Below are 27466 nucleotides of genomic sequence, written 5' to 3'. Positions count from 1 at the left end.
CCGTTCCTATGATTTCCAGCAGTCTCCTGAGAACATACACGCTGTTGTACTTCTAGGATACCTGTCATTGGTCTGCAGCCAATAAACGAATCTTTGACTTCACCCAGAAGACTCTGTGTTTCTGTAGGTCCGGAACAGGGTGAACCCAGAAGTCATAGGGTGTGTGCCCCTGCACCGCTGGGACTAAAATACCCAGTACTTCAGTTTGGCGCCCAACTCGGGACGATTTCAGCGGTACCAGTCCAAGCCAGAGGTTCGTGAGGAGCTTCGTGTGGAAATTCCGGAGGAAGGCCGCCACTTCATCGACCCCTGCATGTCGACGTGGTCCGAAAGTCTTTTCTGCGAGGTTCTCCGCGTCCCGACGGCTACGAAGGACTGCTGCCCTGATTAATCGACCTGTTTTGGACCCTTGACGAGTTTTGAGAGAGCGAAACAATCGAGAGAGTCTTCTGGTGACGCCATCGATCAGCAATATTCAGTTAAGTATAAGTGGAGCGTCTCCCATTTGTTTTGGTATCCTTCGGGATCATTTGAATTGGTACTTTGGAGTTTGCAAACGCCAAAACCAGAGGACTCGTGTATTCACGAGAATATCGTAATCGATAATCCTTTGACGTTTGGATCTAGACTAGTGAGCAAAGATGCCTGGTTCTGGACTGTTTGGTAGATTATTCTGTTTGGGTTGTGGAAAAGATTTCCAGCTAGAGGAATCATGTCCGGTTCCTCCGGTTGGAACTCCAACTTATGAGCTCTATGTAAAACATGGTGTAGGCCCCATTGCATATAACGAAGTGTGGATCCACTACACCAGGAAAGATGGTGTTTTAAAATGGCTCCAAAATGGTAGTTTTGATACCGATATTTTAGATAATCTGGAAATTAAATTGTTTAAGAAGAAAGCCCGGCCGGCGATGTTTGACTCTTTCCGCTTATGGCGAAAGGAAGCCAAACAGAAGGAAATTAAGTTAGCGAAAAAGAATAAGAGGGAGAGAGGTATGTCGGTAATGCAAGCAGCTGTACAATTTAAAGACAATGAAGAGGAGCAAATGAATGAGCAGTTGCACAGGCAGCATAAGTTAGGGATTGACAAATGTTACCCAGCTTTGCCACATTCTAAGCAGAATGAGTCAGAAGAGAAGGAGAAAGATCCCCTGATGTCACATTTGTTGAGTTCGCCACCCCCGTATGCTCAAACTGCCACGGCGCCTCCCCAGCTTGTAAATATGCCGCCTCCAGTGCATATACTGCAAGCCTTGCCGCAACCGCCAGTTGCTTTGCAGCCAGTTCCTATTCCTGTAGCGCAGCCCTCTCAAGCGCCGCCAGTTGTGCTTCCAACTGCCCCCGCACTTCCTGCGACTTTGCCTAATCCAGTAACTGCCTCCCCTAACACTCTTCCTTCCACTACTCCAGTACCTGTCTCTACATCCTCTTTCCTTCCCTCTGTTTTTCCCCCTGTTCTCGCCTCAGCTTCTCCTTCAGCGCGTCAGCGCTTAGCTAATGTGGTTACTACATTAATGTCTCCTCTCTTTGAGTCATCTGGTGCGACTCCTGGTTTACAGCGCAAACAGTTGCGCAGCCAATTGCCTAACCCCGATGAGAAAAAGGTAATAGATAACATGGCGCGTAGATGGATTGTTTTTCCTTTACTGTATGATGTGGAATCAGTTGTCAACATTTTCCATCAATGGGATGCCCCGAAACAGAGATATGTGTTTGAGAAAATGTGCGAAATTCTCTGTGAAGAATTGGAGGATAGTGGTAAAAATCCGAACCCGCAGGAATTGTGTAGAGTGAGGTTCGATTTTGGAACTGGTATAATTGTGGACCGCGAAGTAGATAAAGCAGTTGCGGTTGTATTGTCCTTTAGGAATGACGATTGCCAACAGTCATTGTTTGAACAAGAGGTCCTTGTGGAAAAAAAGGCAAAAGCGCGACAATATCCTATGAGAGAAGTTCCCCCGGTATGGAAGGAAGCGGTTGCAGCTGTCGGTGGTAACCCCGCGGTGGCAGCGCATTTCCAGCGTGTTTGGGTGCATGTTCCATGGAAGCGCTCTGAGGTGTTAGCGCTTAAGCAGTCCTTGCCTGATCCCCGTAAAAACCCAGCAGGTTATTATAAAGAGTTGTCACAGACGGCAGGGTCATGCATCATGAATCTGGCCGACATAGACATGTTGTTTGGTAATGTTGTTCCACAGCCTCTATGGGGATCAATTCGTAATGTAGATCACAATGCAGAACTAGGGGATACATGGGCTAACATTGTTGCTGCTGATGCTAGACAAATTGGTGGTGCGAAACCAGAACCTTTAGTAGCTGAATTGCCTGGTAGAATCATTACGTATATGAAAACAATAATGCCTGCGATGCGCGTAAATTGGGACAAGTTATCTGCATGCAAGCAGAAGAAAGATGAGACAGTGTCAGACTTCTTCACTAGGCTTGAAGAAACGTTTATTGACCACAGTGGGCAGGATATGAGTACTGAGGGTGGCCAACGGCTGTTTGTGGATAAGTTTGTGCAGAATTTACTTCCTGACCTGTGTAAAAAGTTAAAAGATTCAGAAAGTTCTTGGGCTGTTTCTTCTTCAGCGCAAATACTGGCTACTGCACAGTATTATGAAAATAGAGATAAAGACGAGAAAGATAGAACGGAGAAGAAAACGAAGGAACTCAAGACAAAGGTCCTTTTACAGCAGGCCTATCCGCTACGTGGAGGTCAGAATAATTATAGGCAACCCCAAGGTGTCTATCACCAACCCCAACAGTTTCAGGACAACCAGCAAATGAACGGGTATTATCAACCACGTGTCCCTGTAGGTCCCAACCAATGTTCATACTGTAAAGAGGAAGGTCATTTTAAATACAGTTGCCCTAAATTAATGCAGCGGAACGGTAATATGTATGGCGCAAGAGGTAGGGGTGGTCAGCAAGCCCCTAGAGGCAGAGGGCGTGGAAGTGTTCCCCAGAACGCGCGTCCTCTGCCGCCTCAAAGTACCATCAATAGCTTTGATCAGCAAGCTAACGCGATTAGTAATACAGCCCAGTATTACAATAATGATTATTATGCAGAGGACGGTGATGCAGAGAATAATGATTACTAGGACAGCCATAGACAGAGAGAGGGAGTTGTTTCAGTGCCAGTGGATCAGAGTGGACCGTATGTTGAGGTGACTACAGCAAATGTAACGGAGCCTTTTCTGCTAGACACTGGTGCTGCAAAGAGTTCAATCATGCATTCAAAACTCCCTGGCGCACCTTTGTCTGGCGATATAAATGTTTCAGTAGGTTTTTCTGGCGCCCCGGTTAGGAACCCGATTTCCAGTCCCATGTCACTTTCTGTTGGACCTTGCGAGCTGAAAGCACCCCTGATTCTGACAACAGGTTGTGGTGAGAATTTGCTGGGATTAGATTTGTTGAAAAGATTGCACGCTACACTGTATTGTTCTCCTTCAGGAGTACAACTTACATTAGGCAAGAAAGTGGTTTCCCCAATGTATTTGTCTAAAAACACGATGCCACCTGAATTGTCATCCCTTCCGGATGCCCTTTGGGCTACTGGTCCCAATGATGTGGGCCTCTTGGAGATACCGCCATATGTGGTGACTCTAAAGGCTAATGTCAGACTGCCACGTATTCCCCAGTACAAGATCTCTAATGAAGGGCAGAAAGCATTGTTAGACATTGTCAGCGACTTGATTAATAAGGGTGTGATAGAAGAGACAAGAGGCAACATTTGCAATAGTCCGATTTTACCTGTCTTAAAACGAACGGATCCTTCACAGCCACCTGTTTACAGGTTTGTGATTGATCTTAGAGAGGGTAATAAGATTGTTGTGCCACAGTTTCCGGTTGTCCCCGATATAACTGCCTTGTTAACGATGATTCCAGCCTCTGCTGCATGGTTTTCAGTAATCGATTTAAAGAATGCTTTCTTTAGTATCCCAATTGCAGAAGAGAGCAGAGATATTTTTGGTTTTAGTCTGGGAGGCCGAAGCTTCCGCTTCAAACGCGCTCCCCAGGGCTACTGTGAGAGTCCATCCATATACAGTCAAGCTTTGAAAGCGCAGCTTGATGCACTTGTTTTACCTAGTGGCGCTATCCTGATTCAGTACGTGGACGATTTACTGATCGCTGCGGATACTGAGAAGATCTGCAAAGAAGCCACATTATCACTGTTGCGCCATTTATCTGCTTTCCATCACAAAGTCTCTCTCTCTAAGCTGCAATATTGTCGACAAGAAGTGACCTACTTAGGTCATCTCTTATCGAAGGAGGGAAGGAAACTGACCCCAGAAAGAATTCAAGCCATTGCACAGTTGAGTGTGCCAAGGACACAGAGAGAAGTGCGTGCTTTCTTGGGCATCACTTCATACTGTAGGCATTTGATCCCTAGTTTTTCTTTATTGGCAAAACCTTTGTTAGCCTTAACATGCAAAGACACACCGAATCCTATCCCATGGTCTGAAGAGTGCCAGAAAAGTTTTGTGGAATTGCGTAATGCATTATGTTCAGCACCTGTGTTGGGTACTCCTGACTACAGCAAACCTTTTACATTGTATGTTCACGAGAAAGATGGATGTGCGTTGTCAGTGTTAACACAGCCTTTTGGTGACAGACCGCGCCCATGCGCATATTTTTCATCAATCTTGGACCCTGTAGCGAGGGCATTGCCAAGCTGTCTGAGAGCGACAGCTGCTGCAGCGATGTCTATCCGACAATCTGCTGGTTTGGTAATGGACCATACATTGATTGTTATGGTTCCACATGCTGTAGACACATTATTAAATAGAACTAAGACACAACACTTGACTAGTGCACGATTATCGGGCTACGAGCTTACACTGTTAGCTAATCACATACACATAAAAAGATGCAATACGCTGAATCCAGCCACATTGTTGCCAATTCCAGCGGACTCAGATGAGATTGAGCAACATGACTGTCTGTTCAGAACAGAAGAAGAGACGAAAGGAAGAGTAGATCTAAAAGATACTCCCCTGACTGAGTGTGATGGCACTTTATGGGTGGATGGTTCATGTTTCAAACTCCCTAATGGTGACACGACTGCTGCATATGCTATCACGACTTTGCACACTGTCGTGGAAACTGCACGAGTGCCACATAATTCGGCCCAAGCAGCAGAATTAATCGCCCTCACAAGAGCATGCGTGTTGTCTGAAGGAATGAGAGTGAATGTATACACCGATAGCTAGTACGCCTTTGGCGTGGCTCATAATTTTGGGCGACTGTGGAAGGAGCGTGGGTTCCTGACGTCGCATGGAGCTAAAATTCAGAATGGCAAGTTGGTGAATGATCTCCTTGAGTCACTGACCCTACCGTTGCAAGTTGCGATCATGAAATGCAGTGCGCATAGGAAAATTACAGATGATGTTGGACGTGGGAATGCGTTTGCTGATGAGACCGCGAAAGAAACAGCACAGAATGTGAAGACTAGAATGTATGTTGCAGGTCCCGCAAGATGGGTTAATGATGTGGGAATGTGTGAGAACACAATAGAGAGTGTGAAGTCGCTTCAAGCTGAAGCCACAGAGGAAGAGTTAAGCAAGTGGAGAGAAAGTATGGGTAAGTTGGATGAGAATGGTTGTTGGATTGATCTGACAGAACATAGGCGATGGTTGTTGCCTGATGCATATGTGCTTCCAGTGGTTACTATGGCACATGGAATGGCACATATCAGTACGAAAGGTATATGCAAGTTGTTGGCCCCAGTATGGCAGAATGCTGGGATTCCCAAGTGTGCAGAGAATGTGGTCAAGAATTGCATAGTATGCTTGAAGTACAACCCTGGTAGGGGAACCCCAACTCCGGCTGGTCACTTTGCACCCCCATCATGTCCATTTGAAGTTTTGCAGCTGGACTTTATTCACATGGAAAGATGCAACAACCTGAAATATGTACTGGTGGTTGTTTGTGCTTTCTCAAAATGGATAGAGGCTTATCCTCTGAAAGATAACACTGCCCTATCCACAGCCAAAGCCCTTGTGAAGGAGTTTTTCCCTAGGTTTGGGATGCCAAGAATGGTGTGGTGTGATAACGGAAGTGAGTTTGTGGGTAAAGTGATGAAGAATGTATGTGAAGGGCTAGGGATAAAGCAGAAGTTCCATGCTGCAAATCACCCCCAATCAGCTGGATTAGTAGAACGCTACAATGGAGCCTTAAAGCTCAAGCTGGCCAAAATCCAGGCGAGCACCGGTCTTAAATGGCCTGACGCTCTGCCTCTAGCACTCCTGTCCACCAGAATGACCATACACTCACGAGTGGGACTTAGTCCTTATGAGGTCGTCTTTGGCCGCCCGGCTAATGTATGGGGCGTGCCAAGACCGGCGAAATTTAGCGAAATAGAACATCCAGTACTGCTCGATTACCTGTATGATTTGACTGTTAAACTGCGTGTTTTGCACCAACAGGTACATGATACTCTTCCCCAAGCCTCTGAACCTCCTGGACACCCTATCAACCCTGGTACGTGGGTGCTAGTCCGAAATTTCCAGCGCAAGAGCAACGACGAGCCTCGCTGGATTGGCCCTCATCTTGTTCTTCTTTCGACAAGATCAGCAGTGCGAGTGAAAGGGAAGAAGCACTGGATTCATGGTACCCACTGCAAAGTAGTCCCTTTGCCTCTGCCATATGACCAGTGGGTCAAGGAGGGTATCGCCGACTCAGAGACAGACACTGTACTTCGTTTTGTACCATTCAGCGACGCACGCATAAAAGGCACAGTTTCAGACCAAGAGGGTGACATTATTCTGCAGGAAGCTGTGCCACCATCAAGTCGACTGGACACCACTGAGCCTGAACTTTTGTTTCAAGACCAAACAGCACCTGGCCGTCTCCGCTATAATTTGAGACCTAGGCCCATGGACAAATAAAGATTTCCTCACTATTTTCCTTTTGACATTTTTTGCTCTCCCATCTGAAGGACTTTCTTGATTTTTGTTTTCTGAACCACCATCCGGGTTCTGCCGCAGGGTCGCGGTGCCAAGACTTTGGGGTACAGGCCGAAGACGCTAGGTCGACGGTTCTGGTTGGTCTAGGGCGTTTCCCTGGACTGACAGGCGTACTCCTTAGCAGAAGAAACTCATCCGCCGCGAGCGGCCCGAGTAGAGGATGGAGTTTTTTTAAGATGGAGAGACCGATTGAGGAAATGAACTTTAACGCAAGGATGTGTAGAATTGTAAAAAGTAAATGTTTTGTCTTTTTGTGCCTTTTTACACTGTGTAGTATCATAATGTTTATTGTAGGATTTGTGTTTTTCTCCACTCAAAAGCCCATCGCACCCACTGAACAGCCTATATCTCCTTCTACTGCCTCCTCTCACTCTTTTCACCCTTTGCCTGAGCACGAACAGACCAGACGATCAGAGTTCGTAAATAACTCGTTTATCCAGCTCTTGCACCAGCACCAACTGGTAATGAATACGACCAATTGCTGGGTGTGTGGGTTAATGCCACATACCATTAACAAAGGTATTCCCTACCTGGTGCTGCCGTACAGTTACAATGGATCGTCATGGGCATTCCAAACCATGTTTCTCTATGCTCTAGATACATACTCCCCTCGCCAACCGCGTTCCATCAGACCTATCACCAATAATAAGGCTTTGATGAAAGGAGTTGCCGATATGAGTAGGGATATCGATGCATACTCATCCATTCCCAAAGAAGAGTTGAGACCTTATGTAGGATGGAACGCGACGGGGTATAGTATTAATCTGGGTGAAAGACAGCGAAAAATCTCATCTCCAATCTGGGTCGTACCCCACATGGGTCGGTTCTGCTTACAGGGTAATGGTCAGAATCCTAGAGCTCAACTGGGAAGGAGTGACTGTACTGAAACGTACACTTTCCCGTCACAGTTTTCCCCTGCGTTTTTGGCTGCTAAGGGCACATATTTCATCTGTAATGACCGAGCATATACATGGCTGCCCCCTGATTTCTCGGGCACATGTTATATTGCGAACTTGCTACCGCCGACATTTACTGCTGCCTCTGACTATCACAAGACCAGAGTTGTGAGAGGTGTGATTAGTAAGGAGGATACTGCCGGTCAGGAAGCAGGAGACTTCTTTTTGGGTTTCCTGCCGTTTTGGGGACCTATGGTCAATAGTAGGAACCTGAGACAGCTGACACGTGTGGTTGAATCCACTGTCAATGTAACGGCTGGTGCCCTTAGTAATCTGACAGCTGAGCTCCAAGCGGATCGCCTTATGACTTTGCAGAACCGCATGGTTCTAGACGTTATTCTTGCAGACCGCGGTGGGGTATGCAAGGTCATCCAATCCAGTTGCTGCATTTTCATACCAGATAATGCTCCAACAGTGTATCAAGCCATCTCCAAACTCCATAAAATATCTGAATCCATACACGTGGATAAGGGAGATTGGTCACTGATGGGGTGGTTCTGGGAATTGATATCTGCCTGGGGATGGAAAGTTCTGATGGTCATTGGAATGATCTTAGCCATTCTTTTCCTGTTCTGCCTGTGTATACAGTGTGCTCCCGCGATATGTGGTCTCTGTACTACCTTATGTGTAAGGAAACCTGTATCGAGGGATGAGCTAAGTAATAGGATGATGTTACAGCAACATCTCCATGACTTCGTGAACATTGACCTAGACTCGGATTAAGATGAGTATAGTGATTGCCTATGTAAGGGCAAAAGGAGGGTCTGTCGTACTTTAATATTCGGGACCGCGTAGGGGACAGGGCCCTACCCCTGTCCATCTTGGTATTAGCGAACCGCAAATGGTAAATGCGGCATGTACGAGTGCTTTATATACCGTTCTAGCTATGAATGCACTGTGTACACGTTATTCTGCTCCACTACGCGGGTTCCATTTTGGAAGCAGTGGCCATCTTGTCATTGCCCTCACATAGGCTATAATGGAGTAAATACGGGCCTCGCAGTACATGGGCTTTCCCTCTGACTTCTCTGTGACCTGGGCAGCGGGCCCTACTGCCCCGGGTCAAACCGGTCTCACGAGCTCCCCTTCCTCCTTCCACCTGTGATTAGCATCAGGGCTTGACCCGTCATAAAACCCTTTCATTCTACACAATCCCCCGGCTAATCTCTTCCACACCTGCTTGTTCCTGCTTTATGACTTGTTTCCCAAAACAGGAGATGCTCATGTTTATTGGGGGGTCTATTTACATCAAACGTGGGATCTGAACCTTACTGTGTAAATCATTGTGGGCTGGCCGAACTGGAATGTGGGATGGTCATCATGACTCTGCTTTTTCGTTTGTAATGTATACTTATAATGGCCATATCGTAAACCAAGGAATGTGTGCCTGGAGCATGATATTTTGTATTTAAGATGAAGTCCGTTCCTATGATTTCCAGCAGTCTCCTGAGAACATACACGCTGTTGTACTTCTAGGATACCTGTCATTGGTCTGCAGCCAATAAACGAATCTTTGACTTCACCCAGAAGACTCTGTGTTTCTGTAGGTCCGGAACAGGGTGAACCCAGAAGTCATAGGGTGTGTGCCCCTGCACCGCTGGGACTAAAATACCCAGTACTTCAACACGAGGTGCAGTAGTAAGACGGAAGGACCGCAAACTGATAATGTTGCGATCCTACCGTAGACCGGAGATACTTCCTGTGCGACTTTAGGATGGAGATGTGGAAATACGCATCCTGCAAGTCAATCAACACCATCCAGTCCTCCTGATACAGCGCTTGAAGAACCTGCGCAAGGGTGAGCATCTTGAACTTCTCTTGCGTTAGAAAAAGATTCAAGGTCCTGAGGTCCAGGATTGAACGCAGCCTGCCATCCTTCTTTGGAATCAGGAAATACCGGGAGTAGCATCCCTGACCCCTTTCCTGCTCCGGAACCACCTCTATCGCACCTTTTTTTAGCAACGTTAGGACCTCCACCTGGAGAAGAAGAAGATGGTCTTTCGAGCAAGTACCTTGGCAAGGAGGGTAATTTGGAGGAAATTCCCAAATGGGCAGGGCGTACCTATTTTCTACAAGATCTAGAACCCAAAGGTCTGTAGTAACCGATTCCCAATCTTGTAGAAAATGGGTAAGCCGGCCCCCCACAGGACCAGGATGATCCAGAATGGTGGATCTAGGGCTGCTTTGCGTTGGTGAGAGGGACTGAGGAAGAGGAGGAGGAGGAGAGCTGCCGACCTCGAGCACAACCTCTGACTCTGCTTCTGTAGCTCTTATACAGAGTGTTCTGCTGCTGTTGCTGCTGCTGGGGCTGCCTGTTAGTACGAAAGGATGATCTTCCAAAGCCCCTGTACCTCCTGAACGAACCGCTAGGCTGAGTTTGCAGACCCAGAGATTTGGCTGTGGCTTTGCTCTCTTTAAATCTTTCGAGTGCAGCATCAGCTTTCTTACCAAAAAGACCAGAGCCGTCAAAAGGCAAGTCCAGGAGCATTGCCTGCACATCAGGGGAGAACTCGGATGACTTGAGCCACGCACTCCTCCTTGTGGCAACAGAAGAGCCCATAATCCTAGCGACAGAATCAGCGGTATCCAAGCCACTTTGGATTACTTGCTGTGCAGCCACCTGGGTGTCCGACAGTACCTCATTAAAGTTCAGTCTATCTTCCTCTGACAGTTTTGGGGCCAGTTGTTTCGCTGAATCCATAAGAGCATCGATATATCGGCCCAAAAGACAGGTGGCATTTGTCGATTTTAAAGCCATACTGGCAGAAGAGAAGACCTTCTTGGCTGACTGGTCTAATTTCTTTGCATCCCTGTCACTAGGGACTTGGGGAAAAGCACCTGAAGATCTTTTGGAACAGGCAGCCTGAACCACCAGACTCTCCGGAGAAGGATGGGAGGTCAGAAAGTCTGGGTCCCCTGGAGCCGCCCTATATCTCCTTGCAACAACCTTAGGGACCGCAGGAGCAGAGAAGGGCTTACGCCATACTTCCATGACCGGTTCAATAATGGTGTCATTAAAAGGAGGCAAGGGCTCCGATACAGAGGAAGGAGACTATAGAACCTCTGTGAGGATGTTTGGTTTAAACTCTGCAGATGGGAACTGCAGATCCAGAAGCTCTGCCGCCTTTTTAATAACTGAGTGATAGGGAGCAACATCTTTTGAAGGAGCATCAGCAGGAGGAGTAATCTCCAATTCAGGTGAAAAGTCCAGGCCACTAGCCTCTTTCAACTCCTGAAAGAGATCGTCTGATTCCATGAGCTCACCTTCTTCCACTTCTTCCATCTGGTACCTCTGTTCCTCCAGTACCCTTTGAGCCTCTCTCCTGGATCTGATTCTCACAGCAGGAGTCGGCGGCGCCGTAACCGAATCAGACGGCGCCAGAACCGGCGTCGAGCGCAGATCCAAAGGAGCAGCCGGCGTCGAACGAGGCCGAGTCGGCACCGGTGAAGATGGAAGCGACGTCGATGTCCTCGGCGCCGGTAAATGCCAAGATGGCGTCGCAGGGAAAAATGGCATGAAGGGAGCCTGAGGGTAAGCTTGAGGAACTCCCAAGCTGAAAGTCATAGGACCCATGGGACCCGAAGGCGCACCAGAGGGGTACAAGGCTCTGGAAAAGACCCCATACATCGCATTCAAATAATGCGTCGGATCTTGACCTGGGCCTGCAAATGAAAGATATGGCTCAGGCTGAGGCATCACCGAACTCGGGCCGATCGGCGCAGACGGTGGAATCAGCGGAGTCGAAGCGTCTTCCGGAGCTGGAAGATCTTCAACTGGAACCGGAGATGAAGCCGGAGATGGAACCGGAGATGAAGCCGGAGATGGGGCCGGAGCCGGAGAATGCTCCGGTGAAGCAGCAGGCGATGTCAGGCCAACAGGAGAAACAGGAACAGAAACAGGGGAAGGAGATACAAAGTCCTTACGACGTCGAGAAGGTGAGGTCGATCTCGGAGCCGCATCCCTGTCCGAGCGATGTCGAGATCCGTGCCTCTTCTTTTTCTTATGTTTCTTGGACTTGGAAGCATGCCCCGACGTCGACTTCGACGCCGACCTCGATCTTGATCTTCTCCGACCTCTTTTATCCTTTTTCATCCTGGCGATGAATAACTTGGCCTCCCTCTCCTTCAGAGCCTTTGTACTCATCTTGCGGCATCAAGAACATCCTTCGACATCGTGGTCCGATGAAAGGCCCCATACACAGTCCTCATGCGGATCTGTAATCGAAATGTGCTTACCGCACTCCCTGCAAGGCTTAAACCCGGACTTCTTTGTCGACATCTTCAGCTGCAAACAAGAAGAAAGAGAGAGATACCAGCAGAAAAACAAAGTATTCAACTAAAGCTACAGAGAGAGTCCCGAAAACCGTTAGCGTCGACGGCGCTGAAAAAAGGGAACTAACGTCATCACGCCGACGAGGTCTTCTTATGGATCCGGTGACGTCAGCGGAGTCGCGAGCGGAGCCGTGTCTCTGTGACGTCATCTTCGACCTCATCGGCGTGGACTGCTACAAAAGTTTCTGAATGTTGCTGCCGCAGGGGATATTCACAAGGTTAGGAATCCACTGGCAGATGTATCCATCAGAAATAAAGAAGTAGCCCCTCCATACCCTTGTGTGTCTTGATTGGGGTGGCCCCCAAACCCGTCCCGCGACAGTAAAAAAAAAAAAAAAAGGGAAAGGGTCAGGGTAGAAATACCCTGATCCTCTAGGCCTCTTGGGGAGGGACCCAGAGGGACCCCGCCAAGACAAAACAAAGTTTTCTTTCTTAATAGGCCCTAGGGTGGCCAGGTCCCGGGGACATAGGGGAATTAAAGGAAGGGGCTTATAAATGCCATTCTCAGCCGTGGGGACCACCACCTCCCTGGGGCAGGCCCTACTAAATGTAAGGAGGGGGGCTGCACAGCCCCCTCCTGGAGCCATAGATGGCCCTGGGGACCACCACCCACCGAGGCCGGCTCCTGCTATTTCCCGGGATGCCCACCCCCGGGACATAGCAGTTTGCTGTGGCTTGATGTGAGCTCTAGCTGTACCGCCAAGCCACAGAAAACATTCTGCTTCCAGCAAGCAAGAGCTGTCAAAATATTCTCACTTGCTGGAAGTTGAGAATTCATCTGTTTCCCTGCCTGCTGCCAAGCGAGCAGGGAAACAGACCTCAGCCACAGGGCAAACTTGGCGCCCTGGGGGGACCCAGAACTAATGGCCAGGCCCTGGGGTATGGGGTACCCGGGACCGATATCGGCACAGGGAGGGGGTCGCATAGCCCCCTCCCTCATTTGTAAATGGCCAGGCTGCAGGGGAAGCCTTCCTGTTACCAGCAGTAAGTCCTTCACAGCGGTATTACTGAGAGCTGGTTGAAGGGCCCGTCCTCTTTCTCTACCACTCTGGAAACGCACCTAGTAGTAAAAAAAACATTGAAATTCACTTAAAAAAACAAATTTCACAGGTACGAAGAGTTAGGCTGAGATTTCACTCGTACAAAACCATTGAAATTCAGCGGCTATAGTTACCTGAGTTCATTGTAACTTACGCCTTTGCAGTGCACTGTTTATGACCTCACATATTACAGTACTCATGATATGGTCAGTAACATTACTGATGACATCGCTGATGACATCTCAAATGACATCACTGATTACATCATCAAGTGAGTGTGTTTTTAAGAGTTTATGGGTGCTAAACCTATATACTAACCTACTATAAAAGTTAGATTAGTATACTAGATGTACTACTAACGAGTGATACTATTTCTAACATGTGTGATCTGAGTGGGTGTGTGACTGTATCAGTGTGTGAGTGGCTGTATGGGTGTGTGAGTGCATGCATGAGTGACTGTATGGGTGAGTGAGTGAATTTTTGACTAGGTCTGTAGGTGTGCAAGTGGTTGTGTCAGTGTTTGTAGGGGTGTGTGAGTGGGTATATGAGTGGTTGTATGAGTGTATAAGTAGTTATGTGAGTAGCTGTGTGGGTGCGTGAGTGTGTGTGGGTGTGTGAGTGACTATGTTGGTGAGTGAGTGGGTGTGTCAGTGGCTGTATGGGTGAGTGAGTGGCTGTGTGAGTGACTGTATGGGTGAGTTAGTGGGTGTCTGAATGGCTGTATGTGTGAGCGACTGAGTGAGTGAGTGGCTGTTTGAGTGAGTGAATATATATATATATTACCTACTGGTGACCTAGTTTCCACAGGAATACCATTTTTTGTTTTGCTAATAACTTTGGAGACATTTGACGAATCTTTACAAAATATTAAAAACTAGTTTGCCACTCCCTTCAGCGGCTGTCTGGAAGGTTTCGGGGTGATTTGTCACGCAGGGGCTGAGAAAAAGGGGAGTCCCAAAATGAGTTTATGCCATGCAATTTCCATAAGGGTTTTAGACACGTCTACACCCCGATTCGCTGAACGGAATTACACCAAATTTGGCCGAAATATACTTCTTGGTCCAGAAGGAGTGCTTTTTATAATTTGGTGTAAATCTGATCAGTAGCTTTGGAGTTAGTAAAGAAAAAAGATATATGTATTTCTAAAGACGCTGATCAACGATCAATGCTGTGATTAGCTGCTGCCACTTAAACCAGTGGTGGCAGCCATCTTGGGATTCAGACTCAGCAGTCCTAAGAAAAAATGCAAAAATAAACCCATGAGGGGTAGGGTACGAATACCCTGACTCCCTAAGCCAGGTGGTGGGGTCCCATTGGAACCCTGTCTGGGGCCCAAAACGTTTTGTTTTTATTTGCCACAAATTTGCGGAGGATCCACAGATCTACGACAAACTAGTAACAAAATCACCCACGTGTTCTTGGCCAGCCCCCACGGGATGCTGTCCCTGGGGCCAAAATAGGTCTGGGGAGGGGAGTCATGCTGCATCTTCCCTTTTTAATTATTAGACGGGCCGCGGGGGATGGGATGTAATTAGCAATGCATGGCGAGCGCACAAGTTATAGTTACCTTAGTCCCTGTAATCTTTGTTTTTTTGTGTGAATTTCCAAGGTTTTTCAATTCTGTTTCCTAACTGTAACATCCCTGCAACCTTTGTTTTTTTTCAATTAATTTCTAGGGTTTTTCAACGTAAAGTAATCTTTAATTACCATACATTAATCTAGCCGCCACAGCGCACGACCCTCGGCCGTGCGCAGCGGGCGGTTTGCCGTAGGGTGCTGGCTGCATGGATTCAACCAACCGTGATCAAGATCGGGAAGGTTGAAACGCTTTGGTGATGGTAACAATGAAGTAAAAATTGCTTGTAAAAGAATCCCTGGAGTGCAACGTATTATTTTTTGGTGGTAAATCTATAAATAAATATATATATATATATTCACTGAAAAAAAACGCAGGTTTCAGAGACGTTATAGATAGGAATTAACATTTTAATAAACCTTAAAAATTCACGTAAAAAAACAAAGGTTACAGAGACGTTATAGTTAGGCTGCCATTTCACTCGTATAAAACGAAAGAAATTCAGCCTTTATAGTTAGCTAAACATAATTCGCGCCCCCGCAATGCACTGCTGATGACGTCACATATTACATCACTCATGACATGGTCAGGCACATCATTCACAATATCACTGATGACATCTCAAATTACATCAGTGATGACATCACTGATTATAACATCCCCATATTCTCTAATGCACCTACTCACACCCGGTGGCAGTGGGCTTGCTCGTGGGAGCTGAGGGCTGCGACTGAGCTTCTAAGTGTTTTTAGCGCGTTGTCACGCCGATTGGAAGCGGCGACACGCACTCGTTTCTAAATTGCTTGATTCTGTTGAATAACCTGTACTGAAATTCAACAGGTACCTTTTAACTCTCACCCTGCTTTTTCAGGGGCCCAGCGAGGCTGGCTGGCAGCTGATTCCACCTCAGGCGCCTAGCGGTAGTGGCCGCCATCTTGGATCGGGCTGGTTCGCCCGACCCCACCCACGCCACTCCCCCCACGCTGCTCCTCTATTTAGGAGTGCTTCACAGTCTCCCCAGCGATTGCAAGCAGCCCGGTGGCAGTGGGCTTGCTCGTGGGAGCTGAGGGCTGCGACTGAGCTTCTAAGTGTTTTTAGCGCGTTGTCACGCCGATTGGAAGCGGCGACACGCACTCGTTTCTAAATTGCTTGATTCTGTTGAATAACCTGTACTGAAATTCAACAGGTACCTTTTAACTCTCACCCTGCTTTTTCAGGGGCCCAGCGAGGCTGGCTGGCAGCTGATTCCACCTCAGGCGCCTAGCGGTAGTGGCCGCCATCTTGGATCGGGCTGGTTCGCCCGACCCCACCCACGCCACTCCCCCCACGCTGCTCCTCTATTTAGGAGTGCTTCACAGTCTCCCCAGCGATTGCGAGCAGCCCGGTGGCAGTGGGCTTGCTCGTGGGAGCTGAGGGCTGCGACTGAGCTTCTAAGTGTTTTTAGCGCGTTGTCACGCCGATTGGAAGCGGCGACACGCACTCGTTTCTAAATTACTTGATTCTGTTGAATAACCTGTACTGAAATTCAACAGGTACCTTTTAACTCTCACCCTGCTTTTTCAGGGGCCCAGCGAGGCTGGCTGGCAGCTGATTCCACCTCAGGCGCCTAGCGGTAGTGGCCGCCATCTTGGATCGGGCTGGTTCGCCCGACCCCACCCACGCCACTCCCCCCACGCTGCTCCTCTATTTAGGAGTGCTTCACAGTCTCCCCAGCGATTGCGAGCAGCCCGGTGGCAGTGGGCTTGCTCGTGGGAGCTGAGGGCTGCGACTGAGCTTCTAAGTGTTTTTAGCGCGTTGTCACGCCGATTGGAAGCGGCGACACGCACTCGTTTCTAAATTGCTTGATTCTGTTGAATAACCTGTACTGAAATTCAACAGGTACCTTTTAACTCTCACCCTGCTTTTTCAGGGGCCCAGCGAGGCTGGCTGGCAGCTGATTCCACCTCAGGCGCCTAGCGGTAGTGGCCGCCATCTTGGATCGGGCTGGTTCGCCCGACCCCACCCACGCCACTCCCCCCACGCTGCTCCTCTATTTAGGAGTGCTTCACAGTCTCCCCAGCGATTGCGAGCAGCCCGGTGGCAGTGGGCTTGCTCGTGGGAGCTGAGGGCTGCGACTGAGCTTCTAAGTGTTTTTAGCGCGTTGTCACGCCGATTGGAAGCGGCGACACGCACTCGTTTCTAAATTACTTGATTCTGTTGAATAACCTGTACTGAAATTCAACAGGTACCTTTTAACTCTCACCCTGCTTTTTCAGGGGCCCAGCGAGGCTGGCTGGCAGCTGATTCCACCTCAGGCGCCTAGCGGTAGTGGCCGCCATCTTGGATCGGGCTGGTTCGCCCGACCCCACCCACGCCACTCCCCCCACGCTGCTCCTCTATTTAGGAGTGCTTCACAGTCTCCCCAGCGATTGCGAGCAGCCCGGTGGCAGTGGGCTTGCTCGTGGGAGCTGAGGGCTGCGACTGAGCTTCTAAGTGTTTTTAGCGCGTTGTCACGCCGATTGGAAGCGGCGACACGCACTCGTTTCTAAATTGCTTGATTCTGTTGAATAACCTGTACTGAAATTCAACAGGTACCTTTTAACTCTCACCCTGCTTTTTCAGGGGCCCAGCGAGGCTGGCTGGCAGCTGATTCCACCTCAGGCGCCTAGCGGTAGTGGCCGCCATCTTGGATCGGGCTGGTTCGCCCGACCCCACCCACGCCACTCCCCCCACGCTGCTCCTCTATTTAGGAGTGCTTCACAGTCTCCCCAGCGATTGCGAGCAGCCCGGTGGCAGTGGGCTTGCTCGTGGGAGCTGAGGGCTGCGACTGAGCTTCTAAGTGTTTTTAGCGCGTTGTCACGCCGATTGGAAGCGGCGACACGCACTCGTTTCTAAATTACTTGATTCTGTTGAATAACCTGTACTGAAATTCAACAGGTACCTTTTAACTCTCACCCTGCTTTTTCAGGGGCCCAGCGAGGCTGGCTGGCAGCTGATTCCACCTCAGGCGCCTAGCGGTAGTGGCCGCCATCTTGGATCGGGCTGGTTCGCCCGACCCCACCCACGCCACTCCCCCCACGCTGCTCCTCTATTTAGGAGTGCTTCACAGTCTCCCCAGCGATTGCGAGCAGCCCGGTGGCAGTGGGCTTGCTCGTGGGAGCTGAGGGCTGCGACTGAGCTTCTAAGTGTTTTTAGCGCGTTGTCACGCCGATTGGAAGCGGCGACACGCACTCGTTTCTAAATTGCTTGATTCTGTTGAATAACCTGTACTGAAATTCAACAGGTACCTTTTAACTCTCACCCTGCTTTTTCAGGGGCCCAGCGAGGCTGGCTGGCAGCTGATTCCACCTCAGGCGCCTAGCGGTAGTGGCCGCCATCTTGGATCGGGCTGGTTCGCCCGACCCCACCCACGCCACTCCCCCCACGCTGCTCCTCTATTTAGGAGTGCTTCACAGTCTCCCCAGCGATTGCGAGCAGCCCGGTGGCAGTGGGCTTGCTCGTGGGAGCTGAGGGCTGCGACTGAGCTTCTAAGTGTTTTTAGCGCGTTGTCACGCCGATTGGAAGCGGCGACACGCACTCGTTTCTAAATTACTTGATTCTGTTGAATAACCTGTACTGAAATTCAACAGGTACCTTTTAACTCTCACCCTGCTTTTTCAGGGGCCCAGCGAGGCTGGCTGGCAGCTGATTCCACCTCAGGCGCCTAGCGGTAGTGGCCGCCATCTTGGATCGGGCTGGTTCGCCCGACCCCACCCACGCCACTCCCCCCACGCTGCTCCTCTATCTAAACGTCCCCCATGTGTCAGCGCAGCGGACGAGCGCAGCGGGCGCGCCGTAGGCTCGCCGGAGTCAAGCCAGAGTCCTGCCCGTCTGCGCCCGTCCGCGGCAGGCCGGGGCAGGGGGCTCTCCCTTATGCCCTCCCGCTGTCATACACTTCCTCTGAGCTTCTTTCTCACTGGATCCCTGGCACCATTAGTCCGACTGTGTCTAACTCACTACAACATTTAAATCTCCTTACGAGCCCCCCCGCTGCCCCCCCCGCCATTATTCAAAGTTGTCTTCCTCGGCCTCGGGCCGTTGCGCCTATTCATCCCATCTTGCCTGTTCCCCACACACCGTCCTATAATACCACTGCCACGCTCCTCAATACCAGATCTGTCGTTAGCCATCAGCATGAGCTACACGATTTTCTTGACAGCCACAACCCGGACCTCTTGTTCTTAACAGAGACCTGGCTTAAGGCAGACTCCCTCCCCAACGTCCTAGCCGCACTCCCCCCCTCTTACTCCATCATTCGTGCGGATCGCCCGGAGGGCAGGAGAGGCGGTGGAGTAGCCCTGATAACACATAATGACTCCCACTTTCAAGTACTCCCCTCTTCTCCTATCCCTGAGGTAGACTGCCTAATAATTCGTGCTAGCTCTTACTCTACCCCCCTTACTGCTGTTCTCATCTATCGACCCCCTCACACAACTTCCAATTTTGTTTCCTGCCTTCAAGACATCCTCGCCACACTGGTTATTAACAACTCCTCAGTGTTGGTGTTGGGTGACTTCAATTTTTGGCCCAACGACCCCGCCGAAACTCCCCTTTCCAAAGAATTCACCAGCCTCATGACCAGTCTTAACTTTTGTCCCCTCGTTCACAGCCCCACCCATGTTCATGGCCACTCGCTCGACCAGGTTTGGACCCTAAATATCCCCACCACCTCTCCTGTCATCTCCCCCTGTTCTTGGTCGGACCATTTTTCAATCTCCTTCTCCCTCGCGTTAGCCCCAGTGCCTAAACCTCTTCTCCCAAAGAACACCTGGGCTAGAAAATGGGGTAGGGCAGACATGCCATCTTTTTGCTCATCCCTGGCCAATTCCTGCCCTGACCTCTCGGGCCTCGCCGCCCCGGACCAGCTGACTACCATCGATGGCTGGCTGACCCGGGCAGGCGACGATTTTGCTCCCCTGAGACGGATCACTGTGAAGCGTGCCCATGCTGCCAATCGCTGGTTTACCCCCGATCTCAAGGAGAAGAAATTAGCCGCACGCAGAGCAGAGCGCGCATGGAGAAGAGAATATAGTCCCGCCAAAAAAACCATCTACCTCTCTGTGCTCAAAGTATACAAACAAAGCATACTTGATGCCAAGACCCTGTTTTACTCAAACAGGATACTAGCAGCTGAATCTCAATCTAAAGAGATTTTTGCCACAGTACATGAGCTTGCCTCATCTAATAGAGCCACGGCCTCGATCCCCCCTTCTCAACCGCTTTGCGACTCCCTCAACGACTTTTTCGTTGATAAGGTCGCAACGATCAAGGCTAATATCTCCCCCCCTTCCCTCACCTTCACTAATCCCTCCCCCCCTGCCATCACTTCCAAACTCACTTCCTTCCCCCCTCTGACCACAGCTACACTTTCTTCCCTGCTCCAAAAGGTAAAGTCAGGTTCCCCCCTAGACTTTGCCCCTGCTCGTATCTTGCGAGAAGTCTTCCTACACTGCCCTACCCCTCCCCTTACACTTTTAAATGACTCACTCAAATCTGGAGTGGTCCCCACTGCCCATAAATTTGCGGCAGTCATTCCCATTCTAAACAAATCCGGTGCCGACCCTTCATCCCCTTCCAATTACCGTCCCATTTCCCTATTACCCTACCTGGCCAAGGTCTTGGAGACCCATGTAACCAGCACTCTGAGCACCTATGTGGAAGCCAACCACTGCCTCTCCCCCCGGCAGGCGGGCTTTCGCCCCCTCCACTCGACGGAGAAGGTAGTGATCTCAGTGATGGACAGCCTACGCGAGGGCATTGATACCAACGTCCCCCAGGCCCTCATTCTTTTAGACCTATCCGCCGCATTTGACACGGTGGACCACTCCATCCTCCTCACCCGTGTCAAGGCGGCGGGTATAGAGGGCCTGGCCCTCACCTGGCTTAAGTCCTTCCTGAGTGACAGGGCTCAGGCAGTCCATCTTGCTGGTTTCACCGCTACCTCTCGTAAGGTTGCATGTGGAGTTCCCCAAGGCTCTTCCCTCTCCCCTCTTTTGTTTAATTTATACATTTACCCCCTCATTTTTATGTTACAGCAGCTCGAGGTCACGGTGTTCAATTACGCCGATGACCTCCAGCTAATTTTTGACCTTTCCCACTCCTCTTCCTCTGCTTCAAATGTCCAATCCGTCATGCTGTTCATCCAGGATTGGATGAACTGCAACCACCTCAAACTCAACCCGGACAAGACGGAATTAGTCTTGACCAGAGGTGGTTGCAGTCCCTGGTCCCCCTCTCACTGGCCCTCCTCACTTGGTGTTCCCCCGCTCCCAGTTCCTAAGGTCAAGACCCTTGGTATCCTCCTGGATCCCTCACTTTCTGTTCACTCTCAGGTCAATTCAGTTGTTTCCTCCTGTTTCTTTTCCCTTCGAATCATCAGGAAGATTTCTCGTTTTTTTTCTTTACCCGCCCTAAAAATTATAGTGATGGCCATGGTGCTTTCGCGCCTCGATTATGGGAACATCATTTACAATGGCGCTCCAGCCTACGCCATTCGCCGTTTGCAGCTAGTGCAGAATCAGGCTGCCCGCCTGATTCACGGCCTGCCTAAATACCATAGAGCTACTCCCCTATTGCAGGCCTTGCACTGGCTGCCGGTGAAAGAGCGTGCTCTGTTCAAGCTTGGCTGCACCACTTTCCAGGCTAAAACAGGCACTGCCCCGGAATTTATCTGTTCTGCCATCACCCCCTACATACCTGGACGAGAGCTTAGGTCTACTCATCAGGCTTTGTTAACTATCCCCCGCTTCAGCAAGAAAAAGACTGGCGGTACGAAATTCGCAGTGCTTGCTCCTGCATTTTGGAACTCCCTCCCCCCGGAACTCCGTATGTCATCTTCCTACATTGAGTTCCGGAAGGGTCTTAAAACTTTTCTTTTTCCCCGAGCCTACAATGCTTAAACTCCCCTCTGCTCCTGCCTGCTTCTCACAATCTAACAGCGCCAAGAAACCGCATGGTAAAAGTGCGCTATAGAAATGTTTTTAAATTCAAATTCAAATTCAAATTCACACCCTAATATAACTTTTGTTTCACTTCTCAGTCGTTAGTCTGATGTGACCTGGCTAAGCGTACGCTAAGAACCATCAGAGTAGGTGAGCTTGTCTGCATGATAAGTAGGGGTACCGGTCATGATGGCTTTGTAAATGATACAGCTGGTTTTGAAGATGATGCCAGCAAGGTGAGCTATTTGAATTCCAACAAGAGGGGTTGATATGATCACATTTCTTCAGGCCCTGAATGAGACATGCTGCGGCGTGCAAGATGCTCCTAAGAGGTGCCAGTATGGAGTGTGGGAGGTCACAGAGTATTGCTTTAACACAATCAAGATGTGAGAGTACGAGGGCTTGAACAGCAGTCCCGAAGTCGCTTTCTGGAAGAAACAGTGTGACTTTCTTAGAAAAGAGAGCTGGCACCAGGCCCTCTTTGGCTTTTTTGGCAATATGTTCCTTTGAGTGTGAGATTGGGGTCCAGGGTGAATCCAAGTGATTTGGCATTAAGTGGAAGCTGGGGTTCGAAGCGTTCAAGGTTCATATACTTGAGCCAGTGATGTACTGTATCTTGTTTGTTGTCATTAGCAAATAACAGGAATTTAGTATTCAACAGTAAAAAAACAGGAATTATGCATTCAACTCTGCTTTCAGCTTCCATTTAATTATTTTTTTAACCTTTGTTGTGGATAATTGTTTTCTTTTTTCATATGCACTCTACCTTTATTAGGCACTATGTTTACTTTTTATTACTTTTACACGTTTAATGCCTATTGCATGTTTGAGAATATGAATAAATAAGAAAAATATCTGGTTTCTTAAGGCCAAACCTAGTGGCTTTTTTATTGCTTGTCCCAGAGATTGTGTTTACAAATTCTATCTTACATGAAACTACACTATACCCTATCTTGGAGGGAGTAATTAGAAAAACAAGTTTTAAACACACCTTTGGCATCAAGTTGAATATGTCAGGTTTGTTTCTTTTTGATGCCACTAATCAAGAAATAAAAGATGTACAACAGCTCACAAAGGCTACTTATGCTATCAGGGATGTGGAGTCTTTGATTTGGATAGAGGATATCAATTGGCAACCTAGTGCAATTAATATTGCACACAAGCAATACAGAAAACAGAGAAACTGCAAAAAAGCAGCTGCAAATTCTTCTGTAGCACCATATAGCAATGGGATCAAAGAAACGGGCATCAACACTAACAGGGCTTCTGCTACAATTCTGTTCAGCACGCAGGATATGTAAAGCCAGGGTAGGTGTTCAGTCTGATTTGGGATGTTAGGATCTCTAGGGCTCTGCCCATTTCCTCTGCTGTAGGAGCTTCTTTACCTCCTCTCTGTCTTGGGTATAGTCCACTATGGGTATGGGTATAGTCCACTGGAAGTACTCAAAGAGCATGCTGGTGAAATGCCACTGTAGCCACCTCATGGCTTTTGTTTTCAATGAAAAAAGTGGTGCTCTGCAGCACCGTAGATCTTCAGAAAACTTGCCTGGATAGGTTTCATGCAAATCTCAATAGAGAAGTGCCATAAGTAGGCACATCCAAGATTGTGCTTTCTTATCTAAGGAGGGAAAACCTCACAGAGACTCCAAGTAGTACAGTCCGAGGGCACATCATCAAATGTTGGAGGAGAAAAATATCTTTTATATAGGACATCGGAATCTTCTCCCAATTTACATATTTACCGCACCAATTTTAGAAATATTTCTAATGTGCCCAGGACTTTCCAGTTTTCTAGTAATGGATTTATCAGTTTGATTTCTTGCTTACTTCACTGATTTGTTCATGTTCACTATAGTTCACTATGATGCCATTCAGCAGAGGAGGATATAACTTTAAACAGAAAAGTCAATTATGTACATACTGAATGTAGAAATACTACTTAGCATTGGAACCTACCTTGTTGGAGGGTATGCTCGATCAGGGCGCTGCAGTGGTCAATGAGAGGCTTCAACAAATGGTCCCATTTATTGCTGTAGTTATGCAGCACGAGGCTGCCTCCTGTGGCAATTGCCTTTTCAATAGGCGCTAAGATGCTGTTATCCTGCCTAAAGGAAAGAGAAAATCATAGATGAAGATACTTCTGTACTTTCATGTGCAGGAAAAATCGATGAAGGACAACCTCACAACTCATATTCTAGCCCCTAGTAGTTGCAAACTACCATAAAAACTATTTTCAGCTCTCTCAGTAGCATCTCGAACATAGACTTGTCAGATCCTCTGGAACTGGTAACAGACCACATCACACATCAAAAATAACAATTTTGTGGGATTAGAAAAATTGAAAGCCAAATAAAGGGGCTTTACACAAAGGTAAACTTACAGGTGAGTAAACAAACATACATGTGTAAGTTTACCGTTACACTTTTGAGTAATTTTACTACTTTTGGCTATTTACAATTTAGTAATGTGATAAATTAATCAAGTGTAGACGTTCATGTCCCCACCCCATGAAACAGGGGGTGGCGTCAATAATAATGCAGCATATAGCTGTAAATTTACTACTAGTGATTTACCAACCATACTTGACGTTCCTCAGACTTGGTGTAGACCTCAGCAATCGAGGCAAAGATCTCCCTATGGTAAAGTATACTGAAATTCCGATAAACTAAATCAAGTGTTTGTATTAAAACTTACTAAATGTTAGGTATAGAATTCATTTAAATTAATTTTATTTTTAAAGTTACATTTGTTTTTAAACTGAACAAAATTATTAAAATATTTTTAATAAAATAATATTTATTTATGATTTAATTTGTAAACATTACAATAAATGAATGTATAATTCTATGCCCGGTAATTAATTTTGTGTGCATTAACAAGTTAAGCGTTTTTTATTATTAATGTTTAACTATTCCTCCCTAATTAATAACAATTCTTTGTTGAGTCCATATAATTATATTTTGATTATAAGACCCACTTGTGCCCTCTCAAGATAGCCACAAACTATGGGGTCCATTAGGATGGCAGGTGGACTACAGTCCGCCTGCCACCCTAGCGGTCCTGGGACCGGCCGCCAGTGGTGCGGTGGTCCTGCACCGCCAATTAGTATGCGGCCGCCACCGTTGCGGTCGCATCCCGCATATAGAACATTGTGGCGGGCGGTGCGGTGCGGTGTGAGCAGCACCCGCCACAATGTTGTGAATGCATGTTGTGCATTGGCATGCACAACGTGACAGGCACCGCGCGCTGCCTGCCACCTTGTGTATGCCAATGTAGGGGGGTACCATGGGTACCCCCCAAGTGAACTGGTTGTCAGGGTACACTCACAAAATAATTACTTTTAATTAATGTCATACACCACTTTTGATAATTATTCGTAGATAATAAAAATGAAATACCTTGATTGAAATTTTTTATTTAATTTAAAAAAAAATTGTATTTAATATATTTAAAATAACTAAAGATTGAATTCAAAATTATGGCAATAGTGCAGCAGCATTCACTATACGGTTGCACGGTTAAAATAAATATACAATTAATTTTCATTAATAATAATCATAAAAGTATTTAAGTACATTTTTTCGAGTTAAATAAGCTTTTTTTACTTTCCCCCATACTTTACCATAGGGAGACTGCAGAGTCAGGGTGGAGATCTCTCTATATTAAAGTACAGGAAAAATTAATGTTAAAAAATATTTAAATCTTTATAATAAGATTGTAAAAATATGTTTGTGGTTGATATAATCATAAATACATTTCTTATGTTTATTTTAAATGTAGAACAAAAGATAAAATGCTAGAGCACAATTAACCTAATTTTGAAATTCATATTTAATTATTTTAAATATCTTTGATTTGAATTACAATTATGTTTTTGAATTTCAAATTAAAAAATAATTTCCCACATAAAATAAATAAACTTTATTTATTTTAATATGCAATAAAAAAGTTAAACATGATGTATAACATAAAAGTAGTTTAATTATATCATGTTGTAAGGGGCCGAAAAGTCAACACTTCCTTATTCTTCTACGTCTTCTTTTATAATGTATTTATAATGAGAATATATATCTTTTTGAGCCTAACCTTACCCTTGATAAACTCATAATCTGTAGCCAATAACTTGTCTTTTACTTTGTGTGTTGTCATTTTTGTAGAATACATAAACTCACATGTACTGCACCACTTCATACATCATAGAGCACTTACATTGTTACTCATGTCTCTGATAAATTGCATACATTTGCAAAAATCTGGCTATTACATGTAATTGACACATGAATTTTCATACATGGTTTGTTTATCCAAAATTCAGATGTGGAGACAAACTCGCTGAGAAATTGTTTACATTTGTTAAAATTATCCTGAAAGAACCATTGTTCTGCTTTCCTCTACCTGTGATGAGGATCTGCCTTCCAGACAGACCTCCTTAGTAGCAAAACCTGTTGTCAGGCTTACTCCTAGTATGCGCCAAAAAAAGGGACAATTGCCTTAATCATCTGATTTTTTTTAGAGGTGGGCGGAATTTGCAGATTTAATTAACATTCTTCGAGATTCTGCGACGGGGTGGAGTGGGAATTTAGAGCTTTTTTAGCGCAAAATGCACTCTCACATCCAAAAATGGATGTGAGGATGCATTTTGCGCTATGAAAATAGCGCGGCAAAAGACCACTAGGTGCACTGCATACTCTCCAGGGACTGCAGAGTATGTAAAGGCACTGCCGCCGAGTGGTATGCAGTGGTTTGTAAAGTTTTGAAACCACTGCACACCACTCTGACCCCCTTGCATACTCTTCAGTGATACAAACTTGTAATCACTGCAGAGTGTGGGTGCAGAGTGGTATGCATCACTTGGCACCCTCCCTACTTTCTCTGCAGTGATTATAACTGTCAATCCCTGCAGCGCATGGGTCGCTATTGGTATGCAGTGGTTTCTAAACTTTGGAAGCCACTGCATAGTTTTCAATTTCATCGGCGGAGCAGTGGAATTTTAATTTACCAGTCCAAATCAAAATCTGGTATTTGTAAAGCGCGAACTACTTACCCCTAAGGGTCTCAAGGCGTTGGGGGCCGTCAGGGAGATTAAGGGCCATATGTAGGTAGCATCACATTTACCGACTCATAAATACCGAATTTTACCGATTCGGTATTTATGAATCGGTAAATGCGATGTAGGTAATAATTCGGTAAAATTTACCGAATCGGAAAAAATCGGTAATTTAGAATCGGTATTTACCGATTCGGTAATGAGGCATACCTTCCCATTGATTGAATCAATGGGAAGGTATGCCTCATTACCGAATCGGTAATGGGGGGAGCATATACAAGGGTGGCAGGGTGTCACATTGACACCCTGTTGCACCCCTGAATCTTGCATGTGTGCACGTGTGGCGCACATACATGCCCTAAGGGCATGTATGTCTGCCACATGGCACTTGTACATCTGCTTAATATCACGTTTTGCAATGTATTCGGTATTTTCCACCAACCTATATTTGGTGGTAAATACCGAATTCTTATTCCTAAACATCACTCCTTAGAGTGCTCCCTACATATGGATTCAGGATTCGTTATTTACCGAATCGGTATTTCTACCGATTCGGTAAATACCGAATCCTGACATATGCCTCCTACA

General features: G+C 47.2%; 1 protein-coding gene across 1 annotated transcript in view; it reads right to left on the bottom strand.

The window, feature by feature from the left end:
* LOC146859134 (uncharacterized) overlaps positions 1 to 27466 on the bottom strand; it is a 2052335-nt gene that overhangs the window by 866361 nt on the left and 1158508 nt on the right. Inside the window, exon 78 of the mRNA XM_085649806.1 lies at positions 23788 to 23936. Within this exon, the coding sequence (XP_085505932.1) occupies positions 23788 to 23936 (149 nt within the window). The remainder of the gene's footprint in view (positions 1 to 23787; positions 23937 to 27466) is intronic.

The sequence above is a fragment of the Triturus cristatus genome, chromosome 3_2 (genome assembly GCF_964204655.1).
Source record: "Triturus cristatus chromosome 3_2, aTriCri1.1, whole genome shotgun sequence".
Classification (NCBI taxonomy): domain Eukaryota; kingdom Metazoa; phylum Chordata; class Amphibia; order Caudata; family Salamandridae; genus Triturus; species Triturus cristatus.
This window is presented reverse-complemented; position numbering and strand designations above follow the sequence as displayed.